Source organism: Petromyzon marinus, chromosome 56, assembly GCF_048934315.1.
Source record: "Petromyzon marinus isolate PM22_M1 ecotype Great Lakes invasive population chromosome 56, UKy_Petmar_22M1.pri1.0, whole genome shotgun sequence".
Lineage (NCBI taxonomy): Eukaryota > Metazoa > Chordata > Hyperoartia > Petromyzontiformes > Petromyzontidae > Petromyzon > Petromyzon marinus.
In genome coordinates, this window is record NC_133722.1 from 9,733,054 (window position 1) to 9,753,172 (window position 20,119).

The 20,119-nt window shown below is 57.9% G+C and overlaps 1 protein-coding gene across 1 annotated transcript in view; it reads right to left on the reverse strand.

The window, feature by feature from the left end:
• Nucleotides 1-1,791: 1,791 nt before the first annotated feature.
• The window catches only part of LOC116954665 (uncharacterized), an 88,506-nt gene continuing 70,178 nt past the window's right edge, over nt 1,792-20,119 (reverse strand). The window contains exons 7-10 of the mRNA XM_076052428.1: nt 20,063-20,119; nt 17,182-19,601; nt 13,008-13,302; nt 1,792-12,480 (exon numbers count right to left, since the gene is read on the reverse strand). The exon at nt 20,063-20,119 is cut by the window's right edge and continues 37 nt beyond it. Coding sequence (XP_075908543.1) covers nt 10,931-12,480; nt 13,008-13,302; nt 17,182-19,601; nt 20,063-20,119 — 4,322 coding nt within the window. The 3' untranslated portion in view covers nt 1,792-10,930. The remainder of the gene's footprint in view (nt 12,481-13,007; nt 13,303-17,181; nt 19,602-20,062) is intronic.

Genomic DNA, 20,119 nt, shown 5'->3' on the forward strand with positions numbered 1-20,119 from the left:
TGGCGCTGCACTCTGATGTTGTAGGCGAAAACATTAATTAAGAAGTCTATTTAATTAAGTAGAACGTGTTGTCTATATTTATTTAAAGTTGCGCATTTTGACGTGACGTCACATTTCTCAAACACCCCCCTCCCCCCTCGTCACACATCGTCACAAATATCTGACCCCCACCCACCTAGGTGCGTGACGTCATTTATGGACGGCACCTTAGGGTTATGTACGCATGTAAGTTGAACGTCTTTCGCACCGTACGTAGCCAATCGTAGGGGTCAGAGTTCTGCGTTAAGCATTGGGTCACAGTTACGAATCCATGACGCATTGGCGGATCCATTTGGCGTAAAACGCAGCGAGAGAGAGAGAGAGACAGACAACGGAGACACGGGCACCACTCTGTGTCAAAGCCATTTCAAATTTATTACCGTCCATTCCGTGTGTTCAATTCTCGTGTTTTACAAAAAGAAATACTGTCACGTTCTATAACGCAATGCACAGCGGAGAATGTCACGTGCACACGTGATGGGCTGTCCGTTGTCGTGAGCCGTCAAGTCACAAGTGCCCCCTCCCCCCCCCAATTTACAGACCAATTAAGAGCCCCCACCCCCAATTTACAGACCAATTAAGAGCCCCCACCCCCAATTTACAGACCAATTAAGAGCCCCCACCCCCAATTTACAGACCAATTAAGAGCCCCCACCCCCAATTTACAGACCAATTAAGAGCCCCCACCCCCCACAACCAACCCCTACACCATCACATTTCACCTGCCGTAGTTGTACTGCGCAACGACAAATCGACAACACTGGCTGTACACACACACACACGTGGTGTACACACACACAACACTGGCTGTACACACACACACACACGTGGTGTACACACAACACTGGCTGTACACACACACACACGTGGTGTACACACAACACTGGCTGTATACACACACACACGTGGTGTACACACAACACTGGCTGTATACACACACACACGTGGTGTACACACAACACTGGCTGTACACACACACACACGTGGTGTACACACAACACTGGCTGTACACACACACACACGTGGTGTACACACAACACTGGCTGTATACACACACGTGGTGTACACACAACACTGGCTGTATACACACACACGTGGTGTACACACAACACTGGCTGTATACACACACACGTGGTGTACACACACACACGTGGTGTACACACACACACGTGGTGTACACACAACACTGCCTGTACACACACACACGTGGTGTACACACACACACGTGGTGTACACACAACACTGGCTGTATACACACACACGTGGTGTACACACACACACGTGGTGTACACACACACACGTGGTGTACACACACACGTGGTGTACACACACACGTGGTGTACACACAACACTGGCTGTATACACACACGTGGTGTACACACACACGTGGTGTACACACACACGTGGTGTACACACAACACTGGCTGTATACACACACACGTGGTGTACACACACGTGGTGTACACACACACGTGGTGTACACATACACACGTGGTGTACACACAACACTGCCTGTACACACACACGTGGTGTACACACACACGTGGTGCACACACAACACTGGCTGTATACACACACGTGGTGTACACACACGTGGTGTACACACAACACTGCCTGTACACACACACACACGTGGTGTACACACACACACGTGGTGCACACACAACACTGGCTGTATACACACGTGGTGTGCACGCACACGTGGTGTACACACACACACACACGGTAAAATAAATACATGAACGTTCAGGAGAAATTACCATTCCGTATATTGTACTTTAAAAAACACACAAACACACATACGCACGAGACAATTCGAAACGTAATAGTACAAAAAAATATAATAATCGAACACCGTTTCGTCTCTTGAAGGTACACGGCGGACAAAACTGCGTACGAGAATGAGGCTAGCGAACTTAAAGTACTTTACTGTGCAGTAACGCACTCGGTGTAGACAGACGAGAGCGAGAGAGAGAGAGAAATTAACACGACGAACTAAGAACGCCGGGCTAGATTTTCTCTCTCGCTGAACACTGCGACTCGAGAGCACGAGAGGAGACACAGAGGGTGGACATCGTGACCCACGCGTGGCCCTGCCGCGAAGTCGTCCACACGGACGGCCCGCGCACCCCACGTGGGGAAGGAGGCAGAGCGGGGAGGGGGGGGCAGAGCCACCGGCGCGGGCGATACACCTGGGGGAGGGGGGGCACAGACGAGCCTCCCCCCCCACCCCAACACAGACGAGGGAGGGGTGGCACAGACGAGAAGGGGGACCCCACAGACGAGGGGGTACCCACAACAGACGAGACCCCCCCCCCACAGACGAGGGGGTACCCCCACAACAGACGAGACTCCCCCCCCCCCACAGACGAGGGGGTACCCCCCCACAGACGAGGGGGTACTCCCCCCTCCCCCCACAGACGAGGGGTAGCCTCCCCCACAGATAACCACTTTATTATTGTCACTCGTGCATAGGGGAGAGCCCCCCACCACCGGACCGCACCACCCCCACCCCACGTGACATTCTGCCCCCCCCCCACTTCCACGGGGGGGGGGGTAGACTCAAGGATCGTCCGTGGGGTCCCCGGGGGTGTCGGTGACCACCACCACCACCACGGCGATCGGCGCTTCGCCTGTCGGAGGCCCTCTCGCTCCGGTGGTGCCCACGTGGCCACGGCCGTGGTTGTGACCACCGCGTCCCTGGGAGGGCGAGCGGGAGAGATGTCGCCGCGCTGTGTGTACACACGTGCGTCCAACTTTCTTTCGGCACCGTACGTAGCCAACCGTGCTAATGGTTATCGGAGGTGCGGGGTGAAGAAGGGCCGCAGACTAAACACGTGAAAGGAGTTCAAATGTTTCTTGCCGTTGGGTTTTCACACCTGATGACGACCGTTTATGGTCGAAACGTCGTGAGAATTTTTGTTGTTTTATATATATTTTATTATTTTATGGTTTCCCTTCAACGTGACTTTACCGAAGGAGCTAAGAATATGAGTTCTAAAGAGGTGAGTTTGTCAACCCAGATGGTGATTTAAAAGCGCGCAGCTCCCAGCGGCTTCCTAACATCGGCAAGGGAAGAGCGTTCCAGACGGCCGTAGAAGCGGCGCATCTGAAAGCGCCGCGCGATGATGCGGTGACCGCCGCCTTTGTTCGATGGCTCAGCCACAGAAGCCGCTGCCGCTGCTGCTGGGATGACCGGGGTGTCGCGTGATGATCGTTCATGATCCTCGCGTTGTTCCGGCAGCTTCCGTAACAACGCGGATCGAAACGTCGGGACATTTAAAAAAAAAACTTCGTGCGTGTTAGTTCGTCGTCCTCCCCCCCCCCTCCTCCGCCTATCCCCGGCACCTCCGATTACCACAGTTGGCTACGTACGGCGCGAAAGAAGTCGAACGCACGTCCGCACGTCTATCACGTTGGCGCACACTGCGAAGAACCGTCGACGCGGCAATGACGGCCGCGTGTTATGGCAAAATGAAGTGGCGCTGGCGGAGTGGAGGCAGAGGGCAACGCTTTGCATGGTTTATGATTATCAACCAAACCACACCGCCCCCCCCCCACCTGCCCCGCCCCCCCCCCCCGCCCGCCCTGCGCTTCCAAGATTCCCCTTCCATCGACCTCTTCGCGAACCGAACGCACGCTGATCCACACCGCAGCCGCCGCCACCACCACCACTACCACCCTCGTCACAAACTCGTGGTGGCATCACCACCTCTCATCACCATCATCATTTATTTTTATACCGTGCCAACCATGCAGGAAACCACTGATGCGGTTAGGACCATGAGGTGGCGATTATGATACCAAATAATGGTGCCAATTTTTTTTTTGTCCAAGACAGCTTTCAATGAATCTCAAAAGACAATTTTTTTTTAAATGAGGGTACTGCTGCTACCTTGGGATATTTGGCGAATTGCTTTTCAGTTGAGAGTTTGGCTTCCTGTGAGAGGACAACCGCCGGGGCCCTGGAGGAAACCCAGCGAGCATTAGAAGATAGGTGGTGACACTGCTGCGCCAGGTCCCGGTTGTCACCTGGTAACCCCGAGCCTACGACCCCTGGCAAGCCCTGGTGGTCACCCGTCCAAGTACCGAGCAAGCGATGAACGTGGCCGCTGTTGGTTGGTCGTGGCGGTACTGGTGGTTGGTGCCCGTGATGGTGTTTTATAGGCAGCGATGGTGGTGCTGCTGCTGCTGCTGAAGGTGATGGGAGTGGTGATGGTGGTGATGTTTGTACTAATGATGGTGGTGATAGTGGTGGTGGTGGTGGTGACGCGACTGGTGATGGTTTGCGTGCCCACGGTGGTGGAGTTGGCGATCCGTGACCTCCTATCGCAGAAGCCCCACTGGCAAAAAAACAATCTTAACATCACACAAACTACTCTGTGATAAAACCATCGCGAACATTAACCAACTATAATAATAAAAACAGACGAGGCTACAGGCTACACACATGGTTCCGGTTAGCGTTGAAGTAACAACTGCTCCGGTTAAAACTCCTGATTGATTGTTAAAACACCAGGGCTCAATTTCACTCGGAGCTGTCCAGGGCTGAGCTCCAGAAAATTTCCCCCTGCCAGGTTTCTGGAATGGCACCAGGGGGAGGGGGGGGGGGAGAGGGGGTGCGAGAGAATGGGATGGGATTTGGGGGGGGGGCCTAGAAAATATCCCGTGAGAAATTAAGCCCTGATCGAAAATTTACCTCGAATGTCGACGTCGTTCCCACCTACGCTTCGTCCAAGATCGAACCGTTCGTCCATGGCTTGTTCAAAGGTCAAGTGACTCTTGACAACCACCGATAAAGGAATTCAAACACGGTGGTGCAAAGTTTATCATTTAAAAGCCTAAAACAATGCCGTCGTATGCGGTGGTTGTTTTATTTTATTTTTGCTGCTGCTGCGAGAGAAAGGGAAAAAAAAACCCAACGCACCCAAGAAAATTCACTGAAAACCGGCCTCATTTTTTTTGGAGGTCAAGAGGTCGTCACGGTGAAAGCCATCCGGGGGCCTCGCCACCGCTTCCCTGCGCGCGTCAACTGCTTTCAGCGCGGCGCACCGGAAACTTTTTTGGGTTCCGCTGGAACCGAGGTTGCAGGTCGCCACGTCCAACGCAATCGGGTCGCGCGTTAATAAAATGTAGTCCGCTTGAATAATACTTGAATGCTAGAAGGTAACATCGCATCGGACGCACACCCGGACCCTCAGTCGTACCGGGGGTCAGCGATCCCACGGCTCGCTGCTCATAGTCACACTGTCGCCGCGTGCATCTTAGCCGCTCTGATCGCGTTCGGGAGAGAGGGGCGATTTATTTTTTTCAACTTGCCCACGGCGGGGTTTGGAGTATATTTGGAGTTTGTGTGTGTGTCTCTCTCATTATCAAGGTGGCTAGGAGATGTTAACTACCTCGCCTGGTACACAGGAAGGAGGCCGTGGGTTCGATCCCGACCCTCACGCCCGCTATATATTTGAAGTTTACATATTATTCCCGTGGTCGCGTGGATTTTTTCCCTCCACATTTAGAATGGGGCATTTAGAGTATTTGGCTCCTGTAAATTTGCACACGGTAAGCCATCACTTTGTTGAGCCGTCATCTGTGATGGCCAGGTCGCTTCTGAAAAAGATGGACACAGCAGCTCAGTGGGGCCTTACCTGGTAAAATAAAAAAAATAGTTCATAGTTCTAACTAGCGGGACATGCAGAGGGTTGGACAGCCAAACGACGCACGATGGCAGATCCCCAGCGGATAGACAAGACGGACAACCACGGACAAACGTGGGACTTGAGAGGTGGAGCTGTGGACGGACCGGTCCATTGTGATCGCCAGGGAGTCTGGAGTGAACCACTTCAGCAGGAGGGGGGGGTAAGAACGGACACCCCCCCCCCCCCCGCCGTTTGAATTTTAAAAAATGCATTTTGGCATCTCTGATTGGCTGCTGTTTGGCAAAAAACCGGCAGCCAATCACGGGGGCAGGGGGGGGTGACGAGGAACCGAAGGGGGCTCCCGACGCTGTTTTGATCATCAGCTGTCGCTCAGCTGTCGCACCCGACGAGGCCTCGCACGTTCAGTCCGTCGCGGCTGGTAACGTTGCAGAGACGTTTTTAAAAAAAAAATCTCTCCCGTAGCTGACGTCAGGGGACGCCCGCATTGCACGCGGGCGCCACGGTGGTGGGGAGATGTTAACTACCTCGCCTGGTGTACAGGAGGTCGTGGGTTCGGTCCCGACCCTGACGCCTGCTGCTGTATATTTGGAGTTTGCGTGTCTCTCTCTCATCATCATCATCATCACGGTGGCTAGGAGATGTTAACTACCTCGCCTGGTATGCAGGAGGTCGTGGGTTCGGTCCCGACCCTGACGCCTGCTACTGTATATTTGGAGTTTGCGTGTCTCTCTCTCTCATCATCATCACGGTGGTTAGGAGATGTTAACTACCTCGCCTGGTGTGCAGGAAGTCGTGGCTTCGATCCCGACCCTGACGCCTGCTGCTGTATATTTGGAGTCTTCGTGTCTCTCTCTCCCCGTGGTCGCGTGGATTTTTCTCCGGGGTCCTCCGGGTTTTCCCTCCACATTGAGAATCGGCATCACCACGCGTTTAGAGTGTTTGGCTGCCGCTATAAATGTCCACGTGATGACGATAAACCACCACTTCGCCTGGCTGTCATTTTTGGGCAGGTCACTTCTAAAAAAGACATACACAGCTCAGTGGGGCCTCACCTGGTAAAAAAAAAAACCATCAGTTGAATAGTTTAGTTTAGTATTCTCTACAACGACACTCGATTATTGTTTTGCGTTAGCGTGCCAGCACCCAGTTCGGTGTCCCGCTCGGACCCGCCGTCTAACAGAGAGGGTCCTTGCCAAAGAAACATCTGGGCAGTTCACCAGGACTGGTTCAAGCAAAGCCTGAGCGTGCTGCTGATGAGACACTGAATGTCAAAACCGGTCCTTGCCAACACACATCTGGGCAGTTCACCGGCATTGGTTCAAGCAAAGCCTGAGCGTGCTGCTGCTGCTTGCTGATGAGACATCGTTTGGCTGAAACCGGTCCAGAGTTTTTTTGTGTGATAAGATAGATGCACCCCCACCCCCCACCCGCCCCCCCCCCCCCCCCCCCAGAATCTTGTGGCTGATGGGATGAGCAGAAAAACACTTTGACGCTTCAGGAGGAGAGACACACACAGGAGGGGGAGACGAATTGTCCGCTGTGTTTGGTTACTTACATTCCTCGCCACCGGACGCTCCGCGATTATTACGCGTCGGTCATTAGCATCGAAGTCATGAGCGAAGAGTTCAGGTTAGATCGAGGCTCGCTAAAACGCAACGCGACTCCACACAGGTCGATTCATTAATTCCCCCCAACGAAATTCACCACGCTCGCTAATTTTTGGCGGCGGCGTCGGCGTCTCTCTCTCTCTCAGCGCCCTTAAAACACTTTTACAGCAATACTGTACGAATATGGCCCACTTAAATCCTTAAATAATAAAGATAATACTGCAATAATCATAATTCATACGAGAAATACTGTAGTAATATAATAATACTGTAGTAATCGCGGCAACAGGAACAGGTTTGGCTCATAGCGGACACGTGTCTGTGAAGACGCTCATACGGGGGGCAGAGACGAAGCTACAGAGACATGGAGACAGAGGGAGAGACAGGGAGAGACGGACATGGAGAGACAGAGAGAGAGACGGAGCTACAGAGAGAGGGAGACAGAAGGAGAGACAGGGACAAGGAGGGACATGGAGAGAGACAGGGATATTTGGGGACAGACGGGGGAGGGACACACGCGGGTCCCGTGCTCGGACAGGCCGGGAGAGCGCTCGAGGCAACGGGGACCTCTCGCAGTGCCACCTCGGACGTCAACAAACGCGGCCACGCCAACAAGAGCGATGGCACGGAGGCTACCCTCCGGGACGAATGGCACAAACACACACACACATATGCACACGAAGACAACGACCCCCACCGTGTACCTTTAACAGACTGTAGGGGCAAGTGCTGTTAGCGAGGAGCACGGCGCACGAGGGGGTGGGTGGCCAGCGCCACGCCCGGCCGCCTTTGTCTCCCTCGCGGTGAAGTTCATTACATATCGCACCGGGTACTCATTTGAGGCCGAGTCGACCTAGGGGAAGCCTACAACTGGTTCAGATATTTGCCACCGATGTTGGCCGTGAGTGGGAATCGAACTCGGGTCTCCGGGTTCGTAGCGCAGTGCGCTAACCGCTGCGCCACCGCTCCCCATAGATACACACAAAGACAAAGGCCCCCCAGTATAGCCTTAACAAACTGTTGGGGCAAGTGCTGTTAGCGAGGAGCACCTACGAAGGCCGGCACGGCACACGAGGGGGTGGGTGGCCAGCACCACGCTCGACCGCCTTTGTCTCCCCAGTGGCGATATTCACACACCGCACCCAGGTACTCATTTGAAGCTGAGTCGACCTAGGGGAGGCCTTTGACCGGCTCAGATAATCGTCACCGGTGTTGGGCCGCGAGCGGGAATCGAACTCGGATCACCGGGTTCGTAGCGCAGCGTAGCGCTAACCGCTGCGCCACCGCTCCCCCCCCCCCCACACACACACACACAAGTCCACAGATGCACGCGCACTTGCACTCACGTGTTCCACTGCTCGTGATGCGAGTCGCTGTGTATTCACTGGGTGCACTTTTCTGAACGCAACTGGACGTCTCAACGACACTGAGCAGCAATGCTCACTTGCTAAAAACAATTGCAACGGAAGCGGAACTGATTGAAAACCAGACGCACAGACACTGGCCCCTGACAACTCCTCCTTCAGTTTCTGACACAAGGACAAATATCCCACGCGTAGCCTCAACAGACTGCTGGAGCAAGGGCGCCGTTTAGCGAGCGCATAGGAAGGCGGGCACGACACGCGGAGGAGGTGGGTCGCCAGCGCCACGCCCGGCCGCCTTTTGTCTCCCCGGCAGCGACGCTTTACACACCGCACCAGGTACTCATTTGAGGCTGCGTCGACCTAGGAGAGGCCCAGAACAGATTCAGATACTCGTCACCGGGTGTTTGGCCCTGAGCGGGAATCGAACGCGGGTCGCCGGGGTTCGTAGCGGGACGCGTCGACCGCTTACACTACCGCTGACGCAGAGACAAAGATCCCCCGTACGGGCTACGCAGGCTGTTTGGGGCAAGTGCAGTCCGCGCACGCACGCACACACGTGGCGTGGATGGGGAACGGGGAAGTGTGTGTGTCGCGAGGGCACGCCGTCAGCTGTGGTGCCACCTCCTCCGAGCGAAGAGGTGCCGGCTACCAATAACTGCCACCCCACTCCCCTATCCGGCAGCTGTTGACAGAAGAGAAGACGTTGAGATTTATAGGTCGCTTGAAACGAGCTCCAAGCCAACCACCACCACCAGCGTCATCCAATATCAATCATCATCATCATCATCATCCATAATCTACCATCATCATCATCCATCACCATGATCATCATCAGCCAACATCGCCCTTCATCATCAATTTCATCCATCATCAGCCATCCTCATAACCATCATCACCTCTCTCCAGAGTAGACACAGAGATTGCTACACGGCGGGAGATGAACGCCCCGAACATCCACAATCGCCCAAGTTTGTTCCGCTCCGCTCAGACCACGATGTGGTCGCGACCCCGAGTGCACACAGCTACTGGACCTGGGGTGGGGGGGGGTCAGGGGTCAGGGGTCAAGGGGTTCAGAGGGAGGCAGTTTCCTGAGCAGAATGGCTTTCTTTTGGGTAAAAGCAGTGAAGATCTCACGTCGAGTCCTGCGACTACCCTACAGCTACATCGTCATCTACATCATCGTCATCGAACATCGTCTTAACAGTATCGGGGTCATCTCGGTTAAAAAATATACGGACGATGCACGCCATGGGTGGGGGGGGGGGGTAAACCTCATCGAGGGTCGTTGAGCGCGGCGTTTTTACCGGGATTAAACGTGCACTCTAAGGTTACCGTAATACTCATATAACAACAACAACAATAATAATACATCCTTCATTTGAGCCCAGGGGCAGTGCCTCGCTAGGCTCTCACGACGTTGTCAGGGAGGATTTCTTTCTTGCCCGATGAATGTTTTTGTTTTGTTTAAAAAAAAAGGGGAAAAGACGGAACAACATTTGTTGTTTGCACGCGCGCGGAGAATCCCGCGGAAATCTTCGCCATGCATACGAGGAGCGGGAGGAGGAGGAGGAGCAGGAGCAGGAGGAGGAGCAGGAGGAGGAGGAGGAGCAGGAGGAGGAGCAGGGGGGGGGGGTGATGGGTCTCCCCGTCCCGGACACTGCAACCCGCTTACTGCACTGCCGCCTCCGGGCCCACGGTCTGCGTGGCCACGGCCTCACCCCCTGCCGGGCGGTCAGGAGTTGGTGGTGACTCGGTTCGCGGCCAGGGCGTCTGGTGACTGTTAGTAGTGGGGGGGGGGGGGCAGGGGGGCACGTGGTGACCGTGGACCGGACTCGGACTGCAGGAGGAGAGCGGCAGGGAGGGAGGAGAGGGGGGGGGCTCTCAACGATTGAGCTCACGGCGCAGAGCGAACGCGGGGAGAGGAGGAAACCTCGCGGTCGTGTCCGTCGGTTCGCACCAGACCCTCCCCCCCCCCCACGGCTCTCTCTACAGACGACAGACCGCGATAACAAACGGAGGGCGAGGACACGGCGATGGCGCGCGACGTCGCCGGAGGAGCAGGAGGAGGATCAGGAGCAGGAGGAGCAGGAGGCATCGTCGGGAGTGGCACGGAGGGGGGGGGGGTGTGCGGCGTGGCGGTGTTGCCGGTGGCAAGCGAGGCAAGGGCCAGGAGCCGGCGCTGGGGTTGGAAGCTCTCGCCCACCGTGCACAGTGCCACGACGAGAATCGCCGCGACCATCGCCGCTGCGATCGCCGCCGGCGTTCACGGGGGCACGGCGCTTGTTCCCGCTCGGGCAACCCCGCCGATGAGGGTCTCTGCTTCCGCCTCATCGGCGCCCTCCTCTCCACCCACAGCCGCCTCCTCCTCCTCCATCTCCACCTCCTCCTTCTGCTCCTCCATCTGCCCCTCCCGCTCCTCCTCCTCCTCCTCCTCCTCGTGGGAGATCGGCGGGCTCCCCGGGTCTCCACCCGCATGGATCGCCTCTTCCAGTTCCTCCGCCTCCTCCTCTTCGATGACTACGAGAACACCCTCCTCCTCCTCCTCCTCGTCATGGTGCTCCCCCCGGATGGCCGGGTGCTCCGAGGCGGTGGTGGCGGCCGCGGCAGTGAGGAGGAGCTTGATGAAGTCGGCGTCGTCGTCGGCCGGCGTGGCGTCGCCCGCGGCGTCGCCGCCGCGGGCGACGATGGCGCCGAGCTCTTCTCCCGGCTCGTCCGGAACGATCGTCACCATCACGCCGTCGTCGGTCGGAGGGTGATCCTCCCGCGGGAACTCCTCCACCTCCTCCGCCGCCTCGTCGCCGTCGTCGTTGTCGTCTTCTTCAGTCCGGGGGCGTCCCGCTCCAGGCGTCTCCATCTGTGACGTGTCCATTAGATGTGAATCTTCATCGCCTGCCGCTGCTCCTGCCGCTGCCGCTCGTCCCAGCTGCTCCCCCTCCTCCCCCTCCTCCTCTCCCAGCTCTTTGGGTTCCTCCAAGAGGTCCCCCCCCTCCACTCCCCCATCGACTTCCCGTTCATCCCCAACTCCCTGTGCCCGCCGCAGTCCCCGCTCCACTCCAAATGCGCGTTCCTCCTCTCCCAGTTCCAGCGACGCTTCTCCCCGCACACCTCCTGCGTCTCCACCTCTTCCACCTCCTCCGTCTCCTCTTTCCCCTCCTCCGCCATAAGCCTCACCAGCCGCTGCCTCCGCCTGTCCGCCGTTCCAGGCGCCCTCCCCCATCCAGGGCACCACGGCTCCTCCCTCCACCGTCGCCCACGATGATGGCTCGACCCGACCGCTCGCCTCCCCGCTCACCTCATCTCTCACCACCTCTTCGCTCTTCACCTCCACCTTGATCGACGTGCAAGTGCCAACATCCTCTAAGTAAATTCCCTCCTCCTCCTCCTCATCCTCTTCTTCCTCCTCCTCCTCCTCCTCATCATCCTCCTCCTCCTCGTCCTCCACGTCCTCTTCGTCATCCACCTCGTTACCCAGGCCGGCCCCGTTGTGCAGAAGCATCACGGCGACGTCGCCGGGCGCGGCGAGACTCTGGGGCGTCCCCACGGCGATGCCGGCGTCGCCGGCGTCGCCGGCGGCCACGGCGCCCGCGGCGGCGAGGCCGTCGGCGCCGCCGCCGCCGCCGCCGCCGCCGTCGCGGTTGCAGTAGGAGTAGCGGTGGTTCATGTGCTGCGAGTAGGAGCCCGAGTGCGAGAAGCGCTTGCCGCAGCGGTCGCAGCGGTACGGCTTCTCACCCGAGTGCAGCCGCGAGTGCTCGATCAGGTGGTGCTTGTGCTTGAAGGCCTTGGCGCACACCTGGCACTCGTGCGGCCGCTTACCTGCTCGGGGGGGGGGGGGGGGCAGGGGCGGGGGGGGCGAACGCACGAAGGTGCGGCGGGTTTTGAGGGGGCGCGAGTTGTTCCGTCGTCTCCTCCCGAGCGACGAGGCAGCGGTTCCCGTCGACCGTTGCCTCGCTGCCCGCGGCGCCGTTGCCCCGTTACCGGCCCTCTCGTTATCCGTCATCTTCCCGATTGTGATTAAGGGCGCCACGGTGGCTAGGAGATGTTAACTCCCTCGCCTGGTGTACAGGAGGTCGTGGGTTCGGTCCCGAACCTCACGCCCGCTGCTGTATATTTGAAGGTTACATATTACCTCCTTGGCCACGTGGGTTGTTCTCTAGGTCCTCTGGTTTTTCCCCTCCACAATAAGAATTGACATCAGGCGTTTAGAGTATTTGGCCGCTATGAATTTCCACGTGAACCGTGACGTGATGGAGATGATGATGTCATGACCCGTGACGTGATGGACATGACGGAGACGATGACGAAGTGACGGCCCGTGGGGTGACGGCCCGTGGCCTCGTTACCTGTGTGCTCGTACTTGTGTCTCAGCAGCGAGCTGCTCTTCTGGAAGGTTTTGTCGCACAGATCGCACGGGAATCCGTGCGCCTCGCCCCCCGCCAGGCCCCCCGCCACGCCCCCCACCAGGCCCCCCACCAGCCCCCCCACCACGGCGCCCCCCGCGGCGCCCGCCAGCGGCAGGGCCCCGCCGCCGCCGATGCTTCCCGCTCCGAGGGCGCCCAGTCGCCCCAGCAGGCGAGTTCCACCGCCCGAATCCGAATCCGTGAGCTCGTCCGGTCCGGAGGCCGCGCCATCCTCGGCCTGAGGAACATTTCCCGCGCCCGCAAGCACAAAGATCACGCCCCCCCCCGTGAAACCGCCTCCACTCCGCGTGCGGCCCACGCGGAGCCGGGCTTCGCAAGGCCCACCGCCGGCACAAATATATATTCGTCGCAGATACATCGGCGTACAGAGGCAAAGGCACAGCGTGAGCACGCACGCACGCGCTGAGACGCAATCAATGATGACGGAGGTGGGCAGATGGCTCGGTGGTCAAGAGCGCTGAGGCGGCATGGCGGAGAGCCTGGGTTCGAACCCAGGTTTCATAAACCTGCGATTAAACGGGGTTCTTGAGTGTAGTGAGTTGATGCTCCCAGACCAGTCACCAATAACTAACATACAGAACCGTAGACCTACATAGAGACTCGTAGACCTACATAGAGACCCGTAGACCTACATAGAGACCCGTAGACCTACATAGAGACCCATAGACCTACATAGAGACTCATAAACCCACATAGAGACTCGTAGACCTACATAGAGACCCGTAGACCTACATAGAGACCCGTAGACCTACATAGAGACCTGTAGACCTACATAGAGACCCGTAGACCTACATAGAGACCCATAGACCTACATAGAGACCCATAAACCCACATAGAGACCCGTAGACCTACGTAGAGACCCGTAGACCTACATAAAGACCCGTAGACCTACGTAGAGACCCGTAGACCTACATAGAGACCCATAGACCTACATAGAGACCCGTAGACCTACATAGAGACCCATAGACCTACATAGAGACCCGTAGACCTACATAGAGACCCGTAGACCTACATAGAGACCCGTAGACCTATGCAGAGACCCGTAGACCTACATAGAGACCCATAGACCTACATAGAGACTCATAGACCCACATAGAGACTCATAGACCCACATAGAGACCCGTAGACCTACATAGAGACTCATAGACCCACATAGAGACCCATAGACCTACATAGAGACTCATAGACCCACATAGAGACCCACAGACCTACATAGAGACCCACAGACCTACATGGAGACCCGTAGACCTACAAAGAGACCCATAGACCTACATAGAGACCCATAGACATTCAAATAGAAACATAGACTCTCATGGTTTAACATGTAGGAGGCTCTTGACTTAAAGCTTTCGTGACTGCAGGAATTCATATTCTTTGGGTCTTTCGGTAGTCACGTAGATAGGATCAAATAAATTACAAAAAACTTCTTGCGATGTTTCGATCGCAACACAAGCGTCCGTCATCATGTTGAGAAAAAAGGGGGGCTTTTTTTCTCCAGGTGATGACGACCGCTTGTGTTGCGATCGGAACGTCGTAGTTTTTTGTTATTTTTTTAACCTGTCTAGGTGACTTTACCGAAAGACCCAAAGAAAATGTAGGAGGCTTTCGCGACCAAATATCATCCACAATAAGGGTTTTTGAGTTAAATTGCGAACATATAAATGCGTCGTTAAACCCGCCACCGCCCGACACAGCCAATTAGTAAGTTTAGTGTTACGTAAACAGAACGTGGCCAATTCGGTACTAGCACAGCACTAACCGGTTGTGTGTCGGGGAGAAAAACCCACTACAGCTCATGATAAACCTTTTTGGGTTAGATCGCGTTATTTAGAAATGTGTCGTAACCCTCCACCACCCGACACGGCCAATCGGCAAAAAAAGTGTCACGTTGACAAAAGACAAAAATAGTTCACTACTTTAGCCCACCGGTGTGCTGAAGAGTGAAGCCACGACATTTACAGTTTTTTAGTACGACGTTTCGCTGGTAAATACATCCAGCATCATCGGGCAAATTGCCCGATTTTTTTTTGTTTGCTGATTGGCCGTGTCGGGTGGTGGAGGGTTACGACACATTTACAAATAATGCGATCTAACCCAAAAACTCTCATCATGAATAATGTTGGTCGCGAAAGCCTACGCGTTAAACTAACCCACTACGACGTTTACAATTCCGAGGACCGTGACGTTTCGCCGGAAATTACACCAACAGCGAGCCTCCTCAGGCGACGGCCACGGTATAGATTCACGCAGACAGAGTTCGTGATTAAACCGGGATTCTCAAGCTCACAGGGAGTTGTTGGTCTCAGCCTGGCCTGGTCACCAATAATTATCGGATAACAATGAACAACAAAAAACGTCGCGTTAAACATGGTGCCACCCTTTACGTGGCAGAATCTCCTCGGCTCTCGGCTTGGCGTGCACCTCGCTCGTGGTTCCCCGCTCGGTGTGGCCGGCGAGCCCCCTCCTTCTCCCGCCCCCCCCCCCCCCCCCCCCCGGCTGCCTTAAACCCAGAATCCCGCGCAAATTCTGACTCGTCACCCACCTCGCCGTTTGCGCGGCGCGCCAGGCCTCCGTTAGTAACACAACGCAAGATATTTACATTGAACGAAAAATAATCGCTTTGGCTATCCCCGTTGGGGAAGCGCCTCCCTCTGTTCTCTACCCCGCGGAAGCAAGGAGCCACTCGAAGCAGGCAATCCCAGAGGTGGCTCCGTGACATCCGCTTCCTCGGCTCCGTTCTCCAGCACGGAGGAGAGAATGAAAAGCTATCATGGGTTTTTACCCTTTAGTGGCAATCAGAGAGGGGGTTGTGTCAATGTGGATATTCTTTGGTTCTTTCGGTAAAGCCACGTAGACAGAAAAAAAATAACAAAAAAATATGGACGTTTCGATCGCGGCGCAAGTGGACGTCTTCAGGAAAAGTGGGGGGTTGGGGGGGGGAGGTTTGAGCTTCTAAAGACGACTGCTTATAAAGGTTTGAAATGGGCTTGGCCCAAATGTCAGCAGCCAACGCCAATGCAAGCGGTGGGCAGCGACCGCGGCGGTGGTGGGCTTTCCACCAATCAGAGGGCTGCCAGGCAAGAATTAGCATGTCAATGCAAGATCGCCGGGCCTTCGACACGGCGAGTGCACGAAGGTGGCTATGCTAACGTGTTAATATGGTCAAACGACGAATATAAACCTTTTGCAAGGGATCGGGTAAAGCATTAACCACACACGGTCTTCGTGGCAAACACGCAAACGAACGCGGCTCTGACAATAATCCACGGGCATTTGGCTTTGAAACTGATTGGGCCTACACCAGAGCCAGATGCCGTCTTCGTGGCCCAGTGTCACCACCAGTGTCAGACCAGAGAACAACGCCAAAAGGTGAACAGCACAGGGACAATGCCACACGTGTCAGCGCCGCGTTCATATTCTTGGTTCGTTCGGTAAAGTCACCACGTAGAAGGGAAACAATAAAATAATAAAAATATAAAACAGTAAAATTCTCACGACGTTTCGACTGCAACACAAAGCAATCATCATCATCATCAGGTGTGAAAACCACAGCAAGTGATGATGATTGCTTGTGTTGCAGTCGAAACGTCGTGAGAATTTTATTGTTTTATATTTTTATTATTTTATTTCCCTTCTACGTGACTTTACCGAAAGAACCAAGAATATGAATCCCTGCAGTCACGAAAGCTTTAAATCAAAATTTAAACAAATCACTCCAACACATGACGTCACCGCAAACCATCGACAACCATGACATCACTACAAGTACTGTGTGTGGTTAATGCAGCAACTTGATTCCTTGCAAAAGGTTTAATCTATTTGGTGTTTGAACATCTTAATGGTAAAACCTACTCTTATCTTTCATACTTTGATACTGGCAAAGAGGGCCCATGATACGCGACGGAGAGAGTTCCTCGCGGATTCTCGTTCCCACAGCGCAATTCGTGGTTTGGGATTTTTTTTTAATACAAAATATTTTAAAAATGAATTGATTCTTTAACCAAACTGTGATCCTTAATCACGCCAACTGAACCGCACGGTGGGGAAGAACGAATCGATTTCGCTCTGGCCGTGTTCGTGCCGCGCGGGGTCTCACGTCAAATCCTGCCGATTCCGTCGCGGGCCGGCCGCTGGCGGCGAGCGCCGGGGCGCAGCTGTAGGTCACCGTCGTCACGCCCTGCGGCACGCCGGGCCGCGACAGCGCCGTCGCCTGCATGGGGATGCCCTCCACGAAGCCGGCCGGCCCCGGCAGGAACGTCACGATGAGCGGCGCCGACTCCAGCAGCGTGAGGTTGAAGCCCGTCGGTTCGGCGATCGACACCACGGCGCCGGCGGCGGGAGCGGGCGGCGGCGGTGCCGCCGCCGCGGCCGGCCGGCCGGCGTTCGGCGGCGCCGCCGCCAAATCGTCGGGGTCGGCAAGCTCCTCCGCCTGCGCCGCGCAGCTCCGGTCGACGGCGCCGCCGCCACCGGCTGTTTCGCCGTCGTCGGGTGCCGTCTCCTCGTCGTCGGCGCGACCGTCGCCGCCGCCGCCGCCGCCGCCGTCCTGCGGTAACTCCGGCTCCAACTTCATCCGCTTGACGCGCGGCACGGTGAGGTCCAGCGGCTGCTCGCCCGCGTCGCCGCCGGCGCCGTCTCCTTCGCCGACGACGACGGCGCCCGCCGCGTCCAGTTCCGCCAGGAGCCTCTTGAAGCCGTCTCGCCGCTCGGGCTGCGCCGGCGCCACGGGCTTGGCGCAGCCCTCGATGGCGCAGCTGCCGGCGCTGGCGCGGACCGAGGCCTCGCAGCAGCAGCCCGCCGGCACGGCGCCGGCGGGCTCGCCGGCCGAGTCGGCGCGCACCTGCTCCAGCAGCCGCGCGATGAAGCTCGACAGCTTGTGCACCTCCGTCCAGCCGGTGCCGCCGTTGCCGCCGCCGTTGTTGAGGAAGTGCGCGGGGAACGGCACCAGCTTGGACACGTCCTCGCCGCTCAGCTTCGAGTTGAGCGCCTTCAGCACCGCCAGCAGGTCCCTGATGAGGCCCACCAGGTCCGAGATGCTGCGGTCGGGGCCGCCCTCCCGCTCGGCCGGCGCAGCTGCCGGTACCGGCGCCGCGCCCCCGGTACCGGCGTCCTTAGTCCTCGGCCGGCCGGGCGAGTCGCCGGCGCCGCTCTTCGAGCGCCGTTCCGGATCCGAGTCCGGCTTGAGCACCAGCGGCGGCGGAGGCGGCGGCGGCGGCGCCGCCGTCTCCTCCTCGCCCGGACCGTGCCGGAGCCCCGGGAGCACGCCGGCGGAGCCACCTCCCGGCGCCGGCCGTGGAACGGGCGCCGCCAGCACCTGCAGAGCGACGTCGTCGAGCGGCAGGAACGGCGCCGGTCGCGGCTGCAGCGGCGGCGGCGGCGGCGGCGCCAGCTGCTGCTGCTGCTGCTGCTGCTGCTGCTGCTGCGGGAGCGACACCATCCTGACGACCTCGTGGGTGCCGTCGAACTCACGCCCGAACAGCCCGCGCAGGCCCAGCAGGCCCGGGTCGACGAGCACGCCCTGCGGCACCTGCATGGCGGTGGCGCCGGCGAGGAAGGGCCCGGGCAGGCCGACGAGGTTGCCCACCACGTCCTGCGGCAGCAGCAGGCAGCCGTCGAGCTTCAGCACCTCGGGGAGGAGCTTGCCGCCGCCGCCGCCGCCGCCGCCGCCGCTGCCGGGCACGTCCTGGAACTTGATGGGCAGCGAGAACGTGAGCTGGGAGTGAGGGTGCATCGGGATGGTGTGGGTGGTGACGGTGACGGGGTGCGGCGAACTCAAACTGGCGCCCGCCGCGCTCATGGGCAGCGCCTGGATGCTGATGGTGGACACCTGCTGCTGCTGCTGCTGCTGCTGCTGAATCGGCTGCGACACCGAGGGCAGCGGGGGCAGCGTGGGGGCGCGCGACATTATGGGTAGCGGCGCCGGCAGCGCCAGCACCGGCGGAGGAAATCGATTTCCCACCGAAGGGGCCGACACCACCGACGCCACCGAGACGGTTATCGGCGCCATCTGCCGGCAGAACGCGCCGGGCGGCCCCGCCGCGCCGCCGCCGGGCGCCGGCCACACCAGGCGCAGGCCCGGCGGCTGCGGCGCCGGCGGCGCCTGGGGTGGCTGGGTCTTGGGCGGCGGCGATTTGAGAAGCGGCGGCGGCGGCGGCGGCGGCGGCGGCGCCGACGTCGCGTTGCCGGCGCCGGCTAGAGGTTTGGGCGGCAGCGCGGACACGACGGGGGCGATGGCGGGTGCCGAACCGACGGGCGCTGGCGCGACGCCGTTGTGAGCAACTTGGACGAGGGCGGCGGCGGCGGCGGCGCCGTCGTCGTCGGCGACGCTGCAGGCGGTGGTCGAGATGGCGGTGGTGGTGGTGGTGGCGGCGGCGGTGACGGCAGCGGCGGCGGTGTCGGTGCGGGCGCGACCGTTTGGCACGGTCTGCCCGACGCACTTCATGCTGCTGATGTGGGAGCTGTAGGAGCCGGAGTGGGAGAATCGCTTCTTGCAGTGAGGACATTCGTAGGGCTTCTCGCCTGCACGAGACACACACAAAGGTCCCCCGCGTAGCCTTCACGGGACCGTAGGGGCAAGCCTGTGAAGGCCGGCACGGCACACGAGGCGGTGGACGGCTCACCGCAGCCCGCCCGCCCGTCTTTGTTTCGCCAGTGGCGATGTTGGCGCACCGGGCACGTGGAGCTACGTGACCCAGCCGATGGATCCTCGCCAACCTGCAAAGTTCACCGATGGGACCGCGTCCAGACCTCTCCAGGATCTGTGAGCTCCTCACGAAAATCCACAATGGTTGAACCCAGGAGGGAAGGACTCCGAGGGAGGGCCCGTTGAGCAGGAGCCAGAGGGAAGGCCTCAAAGAGAGGGATTCAGAGAGAAGGATTCAGAGAGAATGATTCAGAGAGAAGGACTGAGAGAGAAGGATCCAGGATGAAGGAGTCGGAGTGAAGAAACCTGCGGAGGGAGGAAGGAGAAGCCGGCTCACCGCTGTGGATGCGGAAGTGTTCCTTGAGGTGGTGCTTGTACTTGAAGGCCTTGCCGC